We start from the raw sequence: 21,169 nt of genomic DNA, 5'->3' as shown, positions 1-21,169 counted from the left end.
GTCATGGTCAAAGAGACCAACTTCACTTAGGGGTCCCGTAACTGAAAATCATTCATTCTCCTTTTCTCAAGAGGCTTGGTGTTCTCATAGGTGCTCAGACCCAAAATAAAGCCAAATTTGTTAACTCCATCATTTTACAGCAGAAGAAACTTAAACCCAGAAAAGTCATAGCTTTTCCATGGTTCCACAGCAAATTAGTGGTCGAGGCAGGACTATAACAGTATTTTTACCATTCTTCCCAGACATTTCCTCTGTGGTGGAGGAGGGGAGGGAGTTGGGAAGAGGCTTATCTCATTGCTCTGGTTCAGTGGCCAGTATATTTTTTGTAATGAGCATCTGTCTCTGGGTCCTTCAAAACTTGACGTTTTTTCTTTCTTCTCCATGACCCAAAATCAGGGTCAGAGAGTGGCTGGCCTCCCCAGCACCCTCCCCACCCAAGCAGCACAAGGTCAACAGATCACAGGTTTTAATCACAAGATGAGGATGAATGCAAAACAGATAATCACAGCTTCCCATTCTGCCTGCCCTGGTTGGTGCTGAGGATTGGGAGTCACAGGTAAGGAGGGCAGGTCAGGTTCTCCCTTTGGACTTCAACAGAAACGATGTGGTGTCCGGGAACCATGGCCAGGCCCAGAACTCGGGGCTCACCAGCTGAGAAGGAATCTGAAAGAGAAAGTGGGAGGAATAAGAGGAGTGTCATGGATTTGAGGATGGTCTAGGGGAAATGCTGGTAATCAAGAGACCCAGGTTTTAGCCCTAATTCTACTACAGACTTAGTCTGACCTTACACATCACCTATCTTCTTTGGTAAAGGGTAGTTAAAACCTACCCATATGCAAACAACATAGAAGCACTTTTTTTCCCCCAGGAATTATCTCCGTTTCTGGAGATAGGAAAACAGGTTTTAAAAAGTGACATTCTTGGAGCAGCTGGGTGCTCACTGGATTGGGTGTCAGGCCTAGAGACGGGAGGTCCTGGGTTCAAATCCAGCCTCAGACACTTCCCCAACTGTATGACCCTGGGCAAGTCACTTGACCCCCATTGCCCACCCTTACCACTCTTTTGCCAAGGAGCCAATACACAGAAATTAAGGGTTTAAAAAAAAAAAGGTGACGTTCTTTCCTCAAATCAGCCTACAGGTGACATAATCAAGGATAAGGACCCAGATCTCAGGACTCCCATCTTAGGGCGCTGCCCCCTCCACCCAGGCTGCATCAGCTGCTCTTCTAGAAGGAAAACCCTAGGGTTCGAGCAGGCAGTCGGGAAGGGGTAGAGTGTTGGAAGAAGACCCGAAGTATACCAAGGACACATCTACGGCCTGCCAGGGGAAACCCAGGAGCAGGGGCACGGGCACGTGATCTGACCCGTGGGTTTGAGGAACTCCTGCGCGGAGCCCAGGATGACATTGCAGTCGCGATCAGTGCACAGGAAGCAGCCCACCAGGGTGCGCCCGTCCGTCATGCGAATACGCATGTTCTTGTTGAGCAGGCCTTCCAAGCGCCTGCGTGCACGAGCCGCCACCGCCGAGTCTTCGCGCTCCCCGTCCGAGTCCTGTAACCCGGGGGAAGGGAGGATGTAGCGTTCAACCAGCTGGAGGATCCAGCGGAACTACATCTCCCAGGGGTCCTCTCAGCCCAAGCGCATGGGAATGAGGGAAAGTTGCCTCAAGGACTGCCGGGAGATGGTAGTTCTTGCCCTCTCCTCCTCCCTACTACGCCTGTCCTCCCGTCACTTTGCCCCCTCTCCCGATTCCAGTTGCCCCGCTGCTGACCCCCGCGCTGGAGCTGCTCTGGCGTCGGCTGCAGCAGCCATTTTCCTCCCGCAGCAGTACGGTAGCCCCGGCTCCTGCCATCGGATTCCGGCAGCGTCTCCTCTAGATCCCCTCCTCGCCTTCTCCAGAAGGACTTAATAAGCGCAGTCTGAAATCTCGCGGGAACTAGAGCAAACGGAGGGAAGGAGAGGAGGGGGGAGAAGGGCGTGTCTTTAAGGAGTCTGGTTTCACTCCCTCTTCTTTCTCGCGATATCGTACATACCAATAGCTCGAGTGCTCCCGTCTCCTTGGCAACTTCCTTTTTCTCTAGCGTTCCACCTACCTTCCAGTAGTGGTAGCTGCCGGGTTAAGTCAGACATCTGACTCTCAGCCCGTCTTCCGAAAACTCCTAAAGTATCGTGAGAAAAACACTAATCTTAACCAGTCTTGTCAACCCATCTTAAGATGCTAAAGAATTCTGTCTCACCTCCTATTGCTCTACTTAATAAGATTTGTATAGTTCCAAGATTCACCGTCTGTTGCGGTTGTGCTGTGGGGAATAGCGTCCATTTGTCTGTCCCGCTCACTTCGTATTCCCTGCTTTCTCTCATTAATCAGCAGCGCCATCTGTTGGGTTGGGGAGCTGGACTACGATTCCCATGAAGCTGTGCGGCCACACTGCACAACATCCCATTCCCCCTTCCCGGAAAGGCAAAGGTCTTTCTTTACTCCGGCCTGCCACTCCCGTGGACGGTGGCCAGAAAAGGACAATGGTTCCCATGTCAGCAGAAAACCGCGTCCCCCCTCCCCCGCAGAGGAAGAGGAGAAAAAGAGGAGCGCTGGGGTGCGGGGAGGTGGATAGTGGGAGCGCCGAGAGCCTGAAGTTTCCCAACCCCTAGAAGGGGGTGGGCACAGGAGTGAGGAGCAATGTTTGAGATGGAGGGAGATGAAATCTTAGAAAAGCCAACCCGGGGGCTCGTGGAAGGTCCTAATATGCGATATTTTCGGCGACGCTACTTCAATATGGCCGAAGTGGCCAGGCACAACACCGTCGACGACCTGTGGGTAACCTACCTGGGTGCTGTGTACAACCTCACCCCACTGGCCCAGAAGCACAAAGGTGAAACTCGACCTTCTGGGGTGGGGAGGGAAGTTGCGGAGGTGGGGGGGGGAGTAGAGAAGGGATCCGACATTGGACTGCTACCCACCCCCTCGCAGGCAGCATGCTGATGAAACCCATCTTGGAGGCGGCGGGACAGGACATCAGCCACTGGTTTGACCCCAAGACTCAAGATGTGAGTGCCATAGGAATAGGGCCCCCTGACTATGGAGGGTGGATCTTAGAGGCGTCGAGCTTCTCAAACACGGGGTTAGCGGGGTACTGATCGGTGCCTTTCCTTCCCGGAAGATCCGCACGCACATCGACCCGCTGACTGGCTGCTTGAAGTATTACACTCCCAAGGGGCGCTTCGTGCACATCCCTCCGCAGCTGCCCCGCTCCGACTGGGCCAATGACTTTGGCTTGCCGTGGTGGAGAGATACAGATTATCAGGTTGGCCTGCTCTCGCCCAAGACTCGGTTCATTCGGATTATCAACACTCTCACAACCCAGGAGCACACGCTGGAGGTGAGAAGCAGGGAGAGCTCCTCAGGAGCCCCTCACCCCTTCCCCCAAAAAACAGGGATGAGAATCAAAATCTGTCAAATCTCGCACCAGACTTCCCTAGGCTAGCAGGCTTACAGCTTTACCCCTGGACCTCTTTTGCTCAAGTTGCTGTTGAGGGTTACAGTTTTTCTTGTGGGGTTAGGAAATTTGGGATCAGGGTACCTTTTCCAAAATCTTCCTAAAATTCTCCCAGTATAAAGTAACTGGGATTGAACTCTTTGGGACCATTTTCAAGCAATAGAATGTTGAGGATTTTTGCATACTGGAAGCTGTAGTCTTGTGCTACAGAACTACCCAATGATAATCTTTTAGGACCCTCTAATTCTGGGAATGGGCAATGATGCATTCTGAGTTTTATAGTTTGCCAATTTAGTTATTTGGTAGAGAAGTCGTAATGGGATAAGACCCTTAGGCTTCTATATTCTAGAATGTGTCTTTTGGAACTATGTTGCATTCTAGGACTTACAGGCTCCTGAATCTTTTGCTCTTTGCTTAAGCTGTGGAGTTGTATTTATGAGATCCTTTTAGAACTCTGGTCTCTTATCTAGGTGGGGACACTGGAAACCATGTGGGAAATCCTTCACCGATATCTCCCCTACAACGTCCATGCTGCCAGCTACACTTGGAAATTTAATGGTGTCAACCTCAACATGGACAAGACCCTGGAGGAGAATGGGATTAAGGATGAGGACTTCGAGTTTGAAAGACTTAACATGGACCCAGAGTTGTACATACCTGCTGTGTTACTGTACTTTAATGATGACCTCACTGAACTATAAGGAGATACACTTATAATATGTAGCCTAGAGAGAGAACAGGGTGTATGGCTCAGTCTCTATGCCCAGGGGTAAAGGGGAAATCTATCTCTTTATCTCACCTTTAACTCTCAGCCCCTGCTTTCCACCAAGGCTCCATATCCCTCATAAACTCAATAGCCCTTAATTCCCATTTTATATGGCACATTGAGACTCTTAGGGGTTTTTTTAGTCAAGACAACATAAACTAAGATTACCTTTACTGAAGCAATTTCATTAATAAGGTGAGTGTACAAGAAGCTCTGGAGTCTTCTTTTCACCTGTGAAGAGGTACTACAGCAAGCATGGGAAGATAGGGACTAAACTAAAATCCTATATTTCTATAACAAAGTGAAGCATGGAGGCAAGAGAGAAAGCAAGGACCTTAGGAGAACTAGAATACAATAAGAATAATCATCTGAGCCTATAACTGGCCCACCTCTTCTCTAGGATAGTAGTGGGAAAACAAGTCACCATTGGATTAGGGAGAGTTCTTGAAACACTTTAAAAAATTGGAAATTCAACAAACATTTCTTAAGCACCTACTTTTTGTAGATTCTTGTCCTAGATATTGGGTCACAGAAGCAAAAATGAAACATCTTGATTTTAAGCAGCTTATAGTCTAGTGAGTGTCAGAAAAACCACTTGTCTGATACCACCCAGTGAGATTGGGCTTGTGTTGAGGTCAGCTAAGTTTCACTTATCTATTCCACTCATTTTACTTCTCCATCAAATATTGTATTCCCTAAGTCTCATACACTAAGACTGGACTTGTGGGCAAAGTCTTGGATGCATTCTGGGGCTATACCTGTTTTACACTGGAGACTGTTAGTGCTGGAGTGTAGCGAACCACTTGCCTTGCCTGGAATCACTGTTAGGAAAGAAATTAGAGAAGTCATTCAGAAGCCAATGAAAAGGGGAAGATTTTAGCTAAGCAGTGGATGTAGAAAGGAAATATCCAGAAATCACTGAAGACCCCTGCATGCAACTTTCCACTTTTCATTTAGACTTTCTCCCAAGGATAGGGAGTATTTTCCTTATTTTGGAGAAGGGCTGAATGAATGTCAGAGATTTATTAGTGGAGAAGTTTGAGAGAGGGGCCTAGAGAATGGAGAACATGCTACTGGGAGGGGGAAGTACTGGAGAATGCATCTAAGAATGGGTCAGGGGGAGGTTGTTGTCTTCTCTCCATATAGGAGATCCCATCTGCATGAGACAGGCTGGAGTTGGTTGGTACAAAAGCAGGAAGAGAGCCAGTTCAGTTCCTGTCAGACAGATCTGGATGGGAGTTTTGGGTTAAACATTTTTTGAGGGGGAAGGGAGCAGAAAGCAAATAAAGATGTCTTTATTGTCTCTTTTTAAGATGTCTTAGCAGTCTCTGATACTCAGCAGTATTATAGAATTTATTCTCAGCTCAGCAGAAGCACTAGACATCTTATCATCAGAAAGCTGGAAAAAATTCGAGTAAATTTTTTTGGCCCTTCCTATCAGAATTTTTTTTATGGAGGGTTTACAGTATTTACGAGTTATTAAACTTTTTAAGATATTGTTACCTTTCTAGCCTTTATGTGTCATCTGCTGGCTTTTATGTTCTTTTCACAAACTTAACTTTTTACTTATTTTTTAAAAAGCATTTACTTTCCAACTTAGAAACAATACTGTGTATTGGTTTCAAGACAGAAAAGCAGTAAAGGCTAGGGAATGAAGGTTAAGTGACTTGCCCAGAGTCACACAGCTAGGAAGAGTCTGAGGCAGATTTGAACCCAGGACCTCCCATCTTTAGGCCTGGCTCTGAATCCACTGAGCTATCCCACTGCCCCAGACTTTATTTAAACTTTAAAAAACAAAATGTGTATATTTATGGAATTAAAAGAGAAAATATGCTGAGATTATACAATACTATACAAAAGGTTTATGCATTTCTGAGTTTCCAAACTTTTTTCTGTGTTCTCTGCTGGCCTTTCCATGTCATCTATGGCTTCTGCAAAACTCCCCCAAAATTACTATTTAATTTCTTACACTGACTTGCAATATCTCAAAGCCTTAGTGGGGAAAAGTTGTGATGCGGAAGGGATACTTGTAGTATATTCTTCCATACATGTTTTATGTATGTTTGCTCTTATTGGTTAGACTGTAAACATCTCCAGGATAAAGACTAGATTGTTTACTACTTTGTATCCTACCTACTCCATACCACCTAACAATTCTGAACATACAATAATTATATTATGGACTGGCCATGATAAGTCTGTCCCCTTTGAGTTTAAGTCCTATATTTGAACCAAATGAAATACTTGTGAAATCCATCTAGAACTTAACAAAAGGAGGTTTACTTGGCCATGGTGGGTAAAAGCCTATTTCAAGCAGCAAAGGGATGTTGATATAGCATTGATTCAGCTGAACATAAACCTTCCCTTGTCAGAGTATTCATCCTTCTAGCCTTTGGTCAGATAACTGAGGGAGGAGCTTCGGACTTGAGAGCCCTGGCAGTTTTGTACCTAAATGTCTAGAAAGAGCTTGTCTTGGTGGTGGTGTTCATTTGTTTTAAGTCATGTCAGACTTTTCATAACCAGGGTTTTCCTGGCAAGGACGCTGATTTGCCATTTCTTTCTCCAGCTCATTTTACAGATGAGGAAATAGATAAATGGGGATTAATTGACTTGCCCAGGGCCACACAGCTAGTGTCTGAGATCAGATTTAATTCAGGAAGATGAGTCTTCCTGACTTCAGGCCCAAACATATATACACTGTGCTACCTTGCTGTCCCTAAACATTAGTACCTTGAGCCAATCAAATCTAAAGGACAGTACTTTTTTTTTTTTTTTTACCCTTACCTTCCGTCTTGGAGTCAATACTGTGTATTGGCTCCAAGGCAGAAGAGTGGTAAGGGGTAGGCAATGGGAGTTAAGTGACTTGCCCAGGGTCACACAGCTGGGAAGTGTCTGAGGCCAGATTTGAACCTAGGACCTCCCGTCTCTAGGCCTGGCTCTCAATACACTGAGCCACCCGATGCCCAGGACAGTACTTTTTAATGAAACACTAGCATAACTTGCTTGGAAGGTGGGGGCCTTAGAATATTGCTCCCACCACAGTGTTCAATAAATACTTTCTAATTAATGAATCTTTTTATGAATTGGGAATTGGAGAAATGGAAGAAAAGCTGGGGAACAGACATGCATGGATCCTCTTTTCCATTTGCCTTTCTATTCTGCTAATGTTTCTTTACCAGTGTCACCACCACCCTCCCCATCAAACAAAAAAAGCAAACCACAGTTGAATCTCCATACAGTGAACTTTCAGGGCAAACTTGCATATCATTGCCTATCTGTGGCCACCAGGTGGAGGCTGTCTCCTCTGGGACTAGACTAGAGGAAGGAAAAATAAGAGAATCCTTCCAAGAGCTCAAAAGGGTAACTTTTATAGGTGGGATACTTTAAAGAGAGGGGAAAACAAACCTTGGAAAAGGAATGTGTGAGATTTGGGGATTTAGAGAAGAGGGAGTTTGGATATAAGATCAGAGAAGCAGGAAGACCGAGTCCAGAAAGATAGTAAAGCTGTGTTGGTATGAAGTATGTAAAATTGTATGTAAGTATGAAGCTGTAATTTCATCAGTGTGGTTGTTTTCAGCCATATAGATTAAACCCCAAATATGCCTACATATCTTGTATGCATTTTAATGTGTTAGTTTTAATAAATAATCATTGGAGAGGGGAAAAGGGAATAACATATTTGGAAACAAAGTGATATAAAAGTGAAAGATATCAATAAAAATTCGAAAGATGGATCTCTGCACTAGAGAATAGCTTGAGGTCATTAAAAGCACTGAACAATTTGCTAAATGCAATCTAGCCCACTCGTTTTTCCTGGTTCAATTAACTGCCCTTCTGCAATGCCTGTACTGACATGTACAATGAACTCAGCAGATTGCCCATCCAGCTTTGTCACAGAATCACAAGTTTAGCACTGTTGAGATATCTTAACATCAACTAGTCTAACCCTCATATTACAGATGGGCAAACTGAGGCCAAGAGAAATTACATGATTTCCCAAAGTCACAGTCATATCTAGTATTTAAAAACCTAGGTTTTCTGACTCCAAATTAAACACACTACTATATCATGCTGCCTTCAGATAAGCATTTTTCATCCACTTAGTTTTTCTTGTTATGGATTGATTGGCTAATCTTTTCTGAATAATCAGATCTCACTAATAAGGCTATGCAATCAGTACAACAGTCTTCAAAAATAACTTTACTCTCATCTATAGAAAACCCCATTTCTATTTGGATCTTGTTTAGGATATTGCCTATGACATTTGTGAATAACTTTTGTGGATAAACATCTTGTTTTATGCCTAGCTTGACCACAATTAAGAGGATTATTTCTGTGATTACATTCATCCAAAAATCTTGTAGGCCTGTGGTACTTGGATCCTGGACTGTAGCTTAGAGATCATTGTCATAAGGGATGCCAGACTCCAAAAATGACTGATGAGTAAGATACTATCCCAGAGTTCACCAGTTTAGTGACATGTTTTTGAACTTGCCTTTCTGGGACTAGTGGGACAGAGAAGTGGCTATTTCATCCTATGCATTTGATGTACAGAAAGTATATTAAGTTGAATCAAAAGATGCATGATCACTGGGCCCTTGACCACCTGCCCTCCTGGTTCTGAGACTTTCATGAGCTACTGTTGTAGGGCAGTAGTAATCAGAATTCCTTGAAGCATATGCCATAATTTATATGTAGCAAGGTAAGAAGATGTCCCCTCCAATGTAAAGTAAAGCAGATACCCACCATGTGTAACAAGTTTGATATGTCAACCATCCTGAGCTTTAGGATAATCCAGGTGGGTTACATTTTTATATTTTCTTTTATATCATGTTTTAGTATTTTCTCATTAATGAAATTTCAATATATCTCTCAACTAAGCTCAGAGTCCCCACCATTTCATTACATATTATTTTAAAACTTGAGAAACCTCTTTTTTCCCCACAGATCTTACTGTTAGACTCTCCTAATTCCAGTCCATTTAGAAAAGGAATACACATATTACACATGTGGAATACACATTAGGAAAGGATCCCCCATATCCAGGCAAAGTGGCCAGTGCTGTTGTTTACCGCCCCCATCATATTATCATGTTGCCCCTTTAATTATAAACAAAACTTGGAAGTCACCTGCACCCTTGTATGTTTAATGTCTGAGCTAAGAGAGTTGGGAAGCTTTTGTCTTGAGAGATGTGAGAGAGAGAGAACCTCTGGTTCAATTAGCCAGGACACTTTGGGTAGACTGGAGTTTAGCTACAAAAGGCAGGATATGTAATAATAGTTAGCAGTGATGGAAAGATCAAGCAAGGGTTTAATTGAGGATGGGAGAGGTGTGGATGTTAATACTCAGTATGGAAGCAATAAAAGGGAGAGATTTAAGATGCAAGACAGTAGGGATGACAGAGGGGCAAATTTCTGGAGGAGTAAGAATGGAATGGGATGACTTGTGTAGGTGGAGAGGTTTGCCTTGCCAAGAAGGGATACATCTTCACATGAAACAGAGGTAAAAGAGGAGATGATGGCAAAAAGCATCAGAGTGATATGAAATGAAGAAGATAGAAGAGGGACCTCTTTGTGAATGGTCTCAATTTTTTCAGTAAAATATGAAACAAGGTTCTTAGTTGAGACAGTGGGGTTAGGGGAAGCAGGGTGGAGGGGGTGTTGAGAAAGGGGTGTTTGAAGAACCACTGTGGTAAGTGGGATAGTAATTTCAAACGAGTATGGATGGCTTAGCAGCAGTGAAGGCCCAGTTGAGATTAACATGATAATGGGACAAGAGACTCAAGAGGGCAGTGTAGGGTTGAACAGATTCACCAAAAGAAATATTGGGAAAGGAGTGTGGCTAGTGTAGGGATGACAGCCTAGAGAGAACTGAAGCACTCCAGGATTGTAGGTCACAGTGGGGATGAAAATCAGGGTTTGGTATGAGAAAGTAGAGGGCAATGTGTAAAGCTTGCCCTTAGAATCAACAATCATCTTTGGCTATGGGAGGGGGGAGGGGAGGAAGGGAGTGAAAGAATACAAATCATGTAATCATGGAAAAATATTCTAAATTAATTAAATAAAATTTTTTAAAAAGAATCAACAAGCATTTGGTGACGAGAAGCTTACAGATAAAAATGGGAGCACTCAGATTATCAAGGTGCTCCAACATTGGCCCCTATCATTCAACAGCACAGGAATTGTGGGTTGTGTGGAATGAAAAAATCAGATGGATTATCTGCAACCTCAACAATCTATAAGGAAGTAGCTCATTGGATTCAACAGAAGGGGGGAAATACCAACCCCTTCATTCCCTACCACTAGTCACTACCACTGAAAAACTGAAGTGAAATGAATCTTACTTTGTGTATGCTGGAATCAGTGCCAGTCTATGCCCACCATATTAGCCATCCTAACCAACAAGAAAGCCTAAAATGCTTATTAGTCTTTTCAAGAAGGCAAGACCTTTATGATAACTATGGATGTAGTCAATCATTTTTACATTTTGGTGGGCTGAATGGAATAATTCTGATTATAGCTTTGCCTGGGCCATTGCTGGTCTTCACTAGATGCAGCATTGCTTTGGCTATGCTTCTAAGGGTTTCTAAGGATTATCTCACTTAATCCCATAAGGAAGTATGGATTGCTACGCTTGGCTTCAGGATGTGTTTTTTTAGTCCCTGTTCCACCACCAGAATAGTATTATGCCTTACAAAACTGTGCAGCCCAAGACTGGCAAATGGATTATGTTAGCCCTTTACCAAATATGAGGTTCTCATTTGGTCCTCATTGTTATCAACATCACCTTGTGGCACGGCATTGGCATGTCTACTTGGTATACCACAGCTGCCACTACCATGATTATGCTTATTTCACCTTGTTTGGGCAGGAAAGTACCTGGTACTATAGCGTCAGGCCTCACTGAATACCTGAATAAGTTTCTAAAATATTTCTTGCCATTGATAAATGAACCCACTTCCTTTCTGAGGTGGTCTGTCCTTAATCATTGTCAAGTTACTAAAGGAGATAGCTCTCCAATGAAGAGAAAGGAAGGAAAGGGGAGAGGAGGGAGTTTTATTGCTCACTGCAATCCCAAAATTATCTAAGCAAAATGGTTTTTGCCCTAAGCCTGGTTTCATTGGGACCTTAGGCCCAACACTGAATGTATTAGATGTAGATATCTTACCTTTGGGAAAAAAAGGCAGAAATTTTCCATAACCCTATACCTGCCTTTTCCTAGTTTCAGCAGATCATCTGACAGCCAAGGGAGGACCTGGCAATGGAGAGACAATGGACCTTGACTATACAGAAAAAATACAAGTGATAATAAAAAAAATGGGAAAAGTGGTAGATATTACCCAACTATCATCAACTCATGGGTAAAAATTAAAGGATAGGTAGGAAGACCTTCATAGGACCTGGAAATTATTACATTCTGTAAGAAGTGCTGACAAAGGTCCCAGAAAATATGGAATGTCGGGTAGAAAGAGGTGAAGGAAAATGTTATCTCACACTGAGCTGCAAGCTCTTATTTTCTGATATCATTTTGCTGATGTCTTAAGAGACCCTCTTCTGGTTTTTGGTAGTCAAGGCTTCTGTTTCTGGCTGCCTGATATATCTTCAATTGACCTCTGGATCCACTGTGATCTCCTGCCCTATTTATCATCCAGGTAACGCAATTATTATTCTGATTGGGGGGGGAGATATTTGATGTCTGTTTTTTATTTTAATTTTCCCTTTAAATTTTTTAAAATTTTTCATCTGATTATTATCATCAAGATTTACCATTGTATCCCTTCCCTTATTCCTCCAAGACCATCATCTCTTAGAAGAAAAAGCCCAGCAAAACTAATCAGCATTCTAAAATGTCTAACATATTTAGTGTTGCACATCCATGGTCTTTTACCTCTGCAAAAAAGTAGTGGGAAGGTCTTCTTTGTGTTTAAGCTTGGTTATAATACTTTTATCACATTAAATTTTTGCTTTTTTTCTTTCCATTTATAATATTGTAGTCATTGTGTAAATTATGTATTGTTTGTATTGTTTTCTTCATTTTGCTTAGTGTCAGTTCATATAAATCTACCCATAATTCCTTATAGTTCTCATATTTATTTTTTATAGTACAGTATTCCAGTTTTTCCCTTAAACCCATTCCTTCTGTCTTAGGATCTATATTGGTTCCAAGGCAGAGAGTAGAGAGTGATAAAGGCCAGGCAGTTGGAGTCAAGTGACTTGGCCAGCATCACATGGCTAGTCAGTATCTGAGTCCAAATTTGAACGCAAGACCTCCCATCTCTAGGCCTAGCACTCTGTCCACGGAGCCACCTAGTCACCCCCATTAATTACATTCATTTTCCACAATTTGTCTAGGCATCTATTTTGTTTCCAATTCTTTGCTACTACATTACAAATATTTTGGTGTATATGGGGTCATTTCTTTTCTAGCTGGCAGGAAAGTTTCTAAGTCAAAGGGCATGGAAAATTTAGTCATTTTTTTTTTTGCATTATTCCAAATTGCTTTCTTGAATAGCTGGACCAAGTCACAGTTCTCCCAACCATGCATTAGTGTATCTGTCTTTCCACACAATTCCTCCAACATTGTCATCTTGAATTTAAGGTGAAACATCAAGATTGTTTTGATCTGCATTTTTATTACTAATGATTTAAGAGCAAAGGTTCTTAACTTTTCTTGTGTCATGAAATACCCTTTGACAGTCTAACAAAGCCTATGGACCCTTTCTCAGCATAATATTTTTAAATTATAAAGTACACTGAGAGTATAAAGGAAACCAATTATATTGAAATTGTTATCAAAATAATTCTTCTTAAAAAATCAAGTTCATAGACCTGAGGTTAAGAACTCTCGATTTACAACATTTCATGTGGTCATTATTAGTTTGCAATTGAAACCAGACCTAAAGAAACCCTGATGTCACCAAAACACTCAAACAAAACTATACCAAAAAGAACAATGAATAAGAAAATCAAAGGAAAATACATATATACGGTCTTCCATACTATTTGGGACTACACAGGAAGACTGCCAGCCTGTGAACATTTAAGTGGAGACAAGTCAAGAAAAGTGAAAGCCATAGCACCCTGGAAATCTGTGTCAGGAAGTAAAGCCATAGCATTAGATAAAATCAAACTAGCACCTAGGCAGTACAGAGTCCAGGCATTCCAAGGAAGAACGACCACACAGATGATAGCACTTAGGATATTGGAGGAGACCTGAAACCAGAATAATTAACAATACCCAAGAGTGGGCCTGTTGGAAACACAGAAAAAGATGGAGTTAATTTCTAATTTCCAGGTCAAGATTATACAAGGAAAAAGAGACAGAAAAGGAACTGAAGCTAATGCCCAAAGTGAGCCACAAGCTAGGAATTCTTACAGAGGGTGGAATTTAATCTTAGCTAATACTATTCTATCTAGAATAGCATAAGTAGTAGCAATCAGACTACAAAGATGACAGGACAAAGTAGGTCCTGATACCCTATTTCAAGAGTATGGGATGAAAAAGTCTTCAAAAACTGAGGCAAAAGATAAACATAAAGAAAACAACAAACAATAAAAGAATGGCTTGGTCACAAGAACTACAAGAGCCCCTGGGAGAAATAAAACAAGAAATAAAAAATAAAATGAGTTCTACATGAACAAAAAAAATAGAACAGAATAGAACCCAACAGCAAGTGAGAAGCCACATAGAAGTAGAGGACACCCTGGAAAAAAAGAAAAAGGAAGAAATTAAAACTTAATAGCTCCCTGAAACAATTAAAACATTGGAACAAAGGGAATAAAATCTAAGATACCTACTATAAAATCAACTGGTCTGAAATACAGGATAAAGGGAAATAATTTAAGAATTACTGGACTCAGGAGCAGCTGGGTAGCTCTGTGGATTGAGAGCCAAGCCTAGAGACAGGAGGTCCTAGGTTCAAATCTGGCCTCAGACACTTCCTAGTTGTGTGACCCCTGGGCAAGTCACTTAACTCCCACTGCCTAGCCCTTACCACTCTTCTGTCTTAGAACCAATTAGTATTGATTCTAAGGCAGAAGGTAAGGGTTTAAAAAAAAAATTACTGGATTCCCTGAAAACCAGGAACAAAGGGAAAACCTGGGAATCGTGTATATATATATGGAAATTGTAAAAGAAAACTGTCCAGACCAATTAGAAACATGGAGTAAAGTAAAACTAGAAACAATACGCCTCCTGCAAGAAATTCCAAATTGAGAATGCCCAGAAATGTCATAGCCAAAAGCCAGAGCTTTGAAGTCAAAGGAAAAATGAGGCAAGCAGCTTGAAAAAGTCCAAGTACCAAGGAACCAGTCAAGATTGCACAAAATTTGGTAGTTACTACTAAAAAGGAAGAAAAAAATCTTGTAAAAAAATATTCCCCAAACTGAATATAATATTACAAGCTTAAAAAATGGACTTGTTAAAAAGAAAAACAAAGGATTTTCAAGCATTCTGAATTAAAAGACCAGGGCTGTATAGACTCTTATCAGAGGACACAAGAGAAACCTAGAAAGGTCAATTATATTTGAACAATGAGATGGGGCTAAATGATGATAGAGGGCTTACATTCAAAGAATGGAAGGAAATTCTTTTATTAAATACCTACTATGTGCTAGGCACAGGGCTAAGTGCTTTGCAGAGAGTACTTTAATAGGGGAGCAAAGAGACAAGTGTTCCATAAGAATCCCACTAGCTTTCAGGGATATTGTATAAATAAAGAAAACAAAAATATGACCTAGGGCTACCATGATTTCAGATTGTTTTCAAGAGAAGAAAGAAAGGGGATGGTAAAAAATCAGAATTAAATGAGGATTAAAGGGGAGGAACTTGATATTTTCCTAACTTGAGTAGTATAAAATCATGGAAGGGGAGTAGAGGGTAGAGAAAGAGAACATCTCATGAAATTCTCACTCTCATCTCACTTGGGAAAAGTGTGAACAAATGAAAATGTTAGGAAAAAACATAGATTAAATTCAGTCTGTAAGTCAATCAGCAAGTATTTATTAAGTATCTACCATGTGCCAGGCATCGTACAAAGTCCCAGGAATACAAATAGAAGGCAAAAAACAATCCTTGCTCATAAGGAGCTCAGAATCTAATGAGTGAGGCAACATACAAACAACTATGTACAAATAAGATATAGACAGGTTATGGTCATCTAGGAAGCATACTAGATAGAGCACCAGGCCTGGAGATGGGAGGACCTGGGTTCAAATCTGATCTCAGACACTTCTTAACTGTATGACCCTGGGCAAGTCACTGAAACCCAATTGATTAGAATTAGATTCTAGGATAGAAGGTAAGGGTTTTAAATACATATATACACATAAATATTTTATATACACATATATACACACATACCAACACACACGTACACAAAACCCACACATACAGGTTAAATTTAAATTATTAACATAAGGAGAGCACTAGCATTAAGAAAGATCAAGAAAGACTTTTTGTAGAATGTGGGATTTTAGCTGGGACTTGAAGACAAGCAAGCCAGAATGAAAAGGGCAATACTACCTGAATTATCTATAGATTCAGTGCCTTATCAATTAAGTTATGAAAAGATTAAAGAACTAGACAGAGGGACATCTGTGTCACATGGCCAACAAGTTGGAACACTATAGACATTTTTCTCTGATTCTTATGACCTCTCAAAACTCTCCAAAATAAGTACAGTATTTGCAAGAGGTAAGTAATTGCAACTCTGTCCACAGGCTAGAATATCAGGAGATAACTAAGGATATAACAACTTAATAGCAGAAAAGGCTAATGCCTAGTTCTTAACAAATTCAATCAGCACCTTTATCCCCACCAATCCTGACTCTAAGGCATAGTTGCACAAAAGGAACTTATGCTCTGAGATCTACCCTGAAATTCCCTGGCTGCTACTTACTGCAGCCTCTGCCAGAACACTCCCCTAATCCCTGCCCTCTTCCCACCATTCTATAACAACAAATAACAGAATTCAACTCTAGCACAATCTCTATACCTTTCTCCTTCTCAGAGGTGGAGGTTTGGTAAAGTAGAAGCAAGCTCTGCCCAAGAGTAGCAATATGAACATTCCAGCAGGGTTCAGCTAGAGAAGAGAAGAAATTGGAGCAAGGCAATGGTATATCTATGATACTTTACCAGGCTTAAAGAAAAGGAGATTGGTATAAAACTGGGACTAGCTGTATCTCTCCAGAAGTCACTTGAGCCAGATAGGTTAGTGAAAAATGAATTCTCCACCAGAGCGGAGACAAAGAAAGCTAAAACCAGCCTTTTGGGTACATGCCATCAAAAGGGAAAGGAACTGAAAGTGAGTGATAAGGGAATATAATGAAAAAAAGACAAAGTACCGAAAATCTCAGGAAAAAAGCTCAGTTAAAAATCTCAAGTACAAGGAGATAAATCAACAGAGAAGAAAATAACTCCTCTTATCTCTCAGGAAAAAAAAAATGCTATGGAGAAATGGGTATTACCTGTAAGGATTTGGTGCTCAGAGATCACTTCCTCTGAAAGAATGTTGTAACCCCAAAGATGGCAACTTGAAGGGAACTAGAACTTTTCAAGGAGACTAGCATCCAGAAGAATGCAGGGGCATGGACACGGAAAGATTTCATCGAAAATGGGGGAAAAAGTGATCATGGGGAAGACAAGGGTAGTAATGAACCACATAATCGAGGACAATGAAAAATTTCTACCATTGAGGAATACTGCTCTTTAAATTCTGAAGAATTAATACTACTAAGAGTACACAGTTCAACAGGGGGGAAAAAAGGGTAGAAATTAAGATATGTAAGGCCATAGACTCATGATAAAAAAAAAAAACAACACAAAAAAAATTGCTATCTGAAGCCAAAGAATGAACTGTTAGAATCAGATTGCAGATTGCATGCCATCCTTCACTTTATTTCCTTCATCGGTTATTTTTATTGTATGTGTGATATGTGTTTTCAGTCAAGACATAGATTATAGTGGAAATATGTATTGCATGAAAGCATTGATATGACCTAGATTGGGCTATTTATTGCCTTGGGGAGAGGAGGAAGGAGAGAGGAGGGCGAGAATCTGAATCATAAAATGTCAGAAAACTATTAAAAATTGTTTCTACATTTAATTTTTTTAAATTCGATTAAAAAAAGATATAATAGATCATACCATAGAAATTGTTTAGGTGAAGGAATTCAAGATAAGACACCTTAGAAACTTTAATTTCATTAGGAATATACATTTAGGAAAGAATAAGTATAAAGATCATGATCAAAGAATAAAAGCCTAGAATACAAAAAAGAAAATTAATGAAGAGAACAAGGGAAATTCTTTTTAGGAAAAAGTACATAAAAATTTTAAATTAACAAAATAAGTTGAATTAGAAAATAGGATTTTACTTAACTGAGAAAAAAAGAATTAGAAAGCTGGATTTAAAAAATGAAAAAGTAATGAATAAACCCCCAAACTACAGAAATGGATTTCAAATGGAGTGGGTAGACTTGAGGGTAAAGGGAAAAGAGCCAGCAGAAATATGGTTGCTTTAAAATATATTAATCAAAAATAACTAACAAAGTATTTTTTCAGAGGAAGAAAAACAACAAAAAATCCTAATTAAAAAAAAAAAACATGAGAGACAAATGGAGGAAAATATAAAACATTCCTAACTAGAATGTAAAAAGTTTTAAAGCAATCCAATAAAATGAAGAGCAATAGATTACATTAGAGAACAAAACTCCACAATCTATGGCTTACACACCTAAGAAACACACCTTTTAAAAAAAAGAACACAAAAAATGAGGTGTTAGAATAAAATTTTCGATGTATCAGTGAATAAAAACAAAGCAAAAATTATGATCATGCCATCAGACAAACCAAAAATAAGAACTCACAACATAAAACAAGCTGATACAGAGTAAGAAAAGCCAAGACATGACTATAATGGGAATGGAAATGGAAATAATGAAAAGTAAGGAAGGTAAGGGTTTAAAAAAAATATGGCAAGATCTGTATGAACTGATATAGAGTGAAATAAGTAGAACCAAGAAAACCATTTATACAATAATGTTATAAAGAAAAACAATTCTGAAACCCTAAAGAACTCTGAATAGTGCAATTACCAACTATAATTCCAGAGGACTGATGGATAGTACTTTCCTCCTGACAGAAAGGTGATGGCCTCAAGTTGCAGAAAAAGTAGACATAGCTGATATGTCAAAATATAATTTGTTTTGCTTCTTATGCATATTTGTTACAAGGATTTTTTTTCCTTTTCTTTTCCAATTGGGAAATAGGTATAAGGGAAAGCTATTAATAAGATTGAGGAATTACAGGAAAGAAAAGGAGAAAAGAAAATAACTCAAATATCCTTTTAAGTACACAGAAGAGAACAGAAGAAAGGCCAGAAGGAAATGCAGACAAGACAGCTTTGAATGTTTCTCAAAAGGAAAATCAACTTTAAAATAAACTAGCCAAAATAGATATGGGTACAATAATAAATAATAAAGATTTGTAGTTTCATGAATAATTCCATTTTTCTGTTCTACTTGGCATATAGAAATATTTATCATGTGTAAAGTTCAGAATAAGAATATAATTGTTACATGTTATATAAAGATAGATACCTGCAAATAGCATCTTTCTTTGATTTTGGGGGTGGGAGTAGGGGTATATATCCAGTAGTAGAATTGCTAGATTCAACTATATGGACAGTTAGGTAAAATTTCCTGCATAATTATAAATTGTTTCCCAGATGGTTAAATTCATAGCCCCATCAGAAGCATAGTGTTGTATGACTTTCTAAAGTCTCTCCATCACGGACTATTTCCAGCTCTTATCCTCACTAATTTGATAGATGAAAAAGTTTTAATTTTAACATTTTTGGTTAGAGCTAATTTTTGCATTATTATCTTCAAATTTATGTTTAAGGCCAATTTCCGTACCATCATTATCAAGTAGAGTAGTTTCACTGATAGTCTAGATTTCCTGTCTTTGATTTATGTTTTTTTTTTTTTAAACCCTTAATTTCGGTGTATTGTCTCATAGGTGGAAGAGTTGGTAAGGGTAGGCAATGGGGGTCAAGCGACTTGCCCAAGGTCACACAGCTGGGAAGTGTCTGAGGCCGGATTTGAACCTAGGACCTCCCGTCTCTAGGCCTGGCTCTCAATCCACTGAGCCACCCAGCTGCCCCTGTTATCTTTTACTATTAGCATTGTAATCCCATAGAAGATAATTCTCCAATTTCTAGTTTCTACTTTGTTATATTTGTGGGCTTCCCTTTTCTCTTAATTGAGCTATTTTCCCATTCTTTATGGAGATTCATTTTTCTCTGTATAGTCTTTAATTTTATTAGTTATGTACATTTTAGGAGGACCACTGAAAAATATATATAGGCAAGTGCTATTGAGAGAAAATCTGGCAATCAGGAGGAGAGAGATAAGGCACAGACAGATAAGAAGTGGATCGAGGGATAGACAGAACAGGGGGACAGATAATAGAAATACTCTCTCTAGGCATCTACAGAGGGGGGAAAAGCAGCAGAAGACCATAGAAAGATTGATCACAAGAGGTAGAGACTAGAACTAACAACGGAAGGTAGAATGACTGTGAGTGAAAAGCAGACAGACACTGAGAAAGTGAGACAAACAAATGGACTGACATAAAAGACAGGCAAAGTAATAAGCAGCCACACCAAAAGTATAAGGAAGAACAGAAAAGTAACAAGAAAAGTAGGAAAACTAAACCAGACAGGCAGTAAGATGGACAAGCAGAGACAAACAACAGAGATAAAGGGTAAGCAGAGACTGAAAAATTGAAAGAGACAGAGGCAACAGACAGAAAGGAGAAAAACCCAAAGTCAAACAAATAGACTGAATAGAAGAAAGCAGAGAGAAAGAGGCAGGTGAGCAGACAGGTGGGCAGAGAAAACGACAGACAGAGACAAGGACATCAGAAAAGATATACCAAGAAAAAGGCAGACAGACAGATGGAGAAAGCAGATGCAGAGAGACAGCAGGGAGAGGGCAAGCAGATGGGGGTGGTTGGAGGGATAGGCAGAGGGTTGAAACAGGGATAAATAGGGGGCATGGATTGGATGAGGGAAGACAGGCAAGGGATCCAGTAATTGAAAGGGAAGGTAGAAGGGAAAAGGAAGAGAAGAGCCAGATAGGTGAAGGAAACAAACTTAAGAGAAGCAGATAAATGGGGAAAGTAGGTTAAATGGGGAGGAGGAAGTGTGCAGATACTAAAAGAACAGACCAAAAGGCACAGAGCAAAAAAAAAAAACAAACCAGAAAAGTAGAGGAAAAGAGAGGAAAATAGCCAAACGAAAAGAGATGTTGGCTGACTAAAAAAACCTAATGGGAAGGCTGGCAAAAAAGGGAGATCAAGAATTACAAGAAATAGGTAGTCAGAAAGATTAAGAGATGCAGACAAGCAGACAGCAGCTAAATGAGGGCAGAGAACAGACAGTGGGATGCTAGCAGGCAGGTGGGGAGACAGAATGAGAGGGAGAGGCTGACAGACAATAGAGGCAGACAGACACAGATTGACAATAAGAGTTTATCAGGCAGAGAGACACAGAGACAAGCAGATAGGCAAGCAGAGAAGAACCATCAGAGGCAAGGCAGAAGATAGACAGACCAAGGGATGCAGGCCAGGAGGCAGACAAGACAGCCAGAGAGAGGAAGGCAGGCATATAGCCAGAGGAAGGGAGGGAGGCAAGCAGACATAATAATAGAAGCAAGCAGGAAAGGAGGCAAGCAAATAGGATAGAAACAGGCAGAAATCAAAAAGACCAGGAAATAGGACTATTGCTAGAAAGGAAGAAATAAGAACAGAGAAGGAAGCCTACTCACAGATCTGCAAGTACAAACTGACATGTAAAGATGTACATGCACGTAGACATGTTCCCACACAAATATCCTCAGACACA

The 21,169-nt window shown here is 40.4% G+C and overlaps 2 protein-coding genes across 7 annotated transcripts; one reads left to right on the top strand and one right to left on the bottom strand.

Moving 5' to 3' along the window:
- Positions 1-452: 452 nt before the first annotated feature.
- NAA38 (N-alpha-acetyltransferase 38, NatC auxiliary subunit) lies at positions 453-3,167 on the bottom strand. 5 transcript variants are annotated; one of them, XM_044672656.1, is made up of 4 exons: positions 2,959-3,167; positions 2,094-2,159; positions 1,772-1,936; positions 453-663 (listed from the first exon to the last, which is right to left on the bottom strand). In XM_044672656.1, exons 2-4 carry the CDS (start codon positions 2,128-2,130, stop codon positions 551-553), a joined length of 315 nt encoding a protein of 104 aa, XP_044528591.1. In that variant the 5' UTR covers positions 2,131-2,159; positions 2,959-3,167; the 3' UTR covers positions 453-550. The 5 variants fall into 5 exon arrangements, with proteins under 5 accessions (XP_044528591.1, XP_044528588.1, XP_044528587.1 ...); XM_044672653.1 differs by lacking the exon at positions 2,959-3,167 and adding an exon at positions 2,284-2,476; XM_044672652.1 differs by lacking the exon at positions 2,959-3,167 and adding an exon at positions 2,238-2,454.
- On the top strand, positions 2,616-4,231 carry LOC123244270 (cytochrome b5 domain-containing protein 1). Of its 2 annotated transcripts, none has more exons than XM_044672650.1 (4): positions 2,616-2,870; positions 2,969-3,045; positions 3,159-3,377; positions 3,965-4,231. In XM_044672650.1, the coding sequence occupies exons 1-4, from the start codon at positions 2,678-2,680 to the stop codon at positions 4,193-4,195; spliced, it is 720 nt and encodes a 239-aa protein (XP_044528585.1). In that variant the 5' UTR covers positions 2,616-2,677; the 3' UTR covers positions 4,196-4,231. The 2 variants fall into 2 exon arrangements, with proteins under 2 accessions (XP_044528585.1, XP_044528586.1); XM_044672651.1 differs by having other exon boundaries at positions 4,033-4,050.
- Positions 4,232-21,169: the final 16,938 nt, after the last annotated feature.

Source organism: Gracilinanus agilis, chromosome 4, assembly GCF_016433145.1.
Source record: "Gracilinanus agilis isolate LMUSP501 chromosome 4, AgileGrace, whole genome shotgun sequence".
Classification (NCBI taxonomy): Eukaryota; Metazoa; Chordata; class Mammalia; order Didelphimorphia; family Didelphidae; genus Gracilinanus; species Gracilinanus agilis.
Note: the sequence above shows the minus strand (reverse complement) of the source record. Positions and strands in the feature narration are given on the sequence as shown.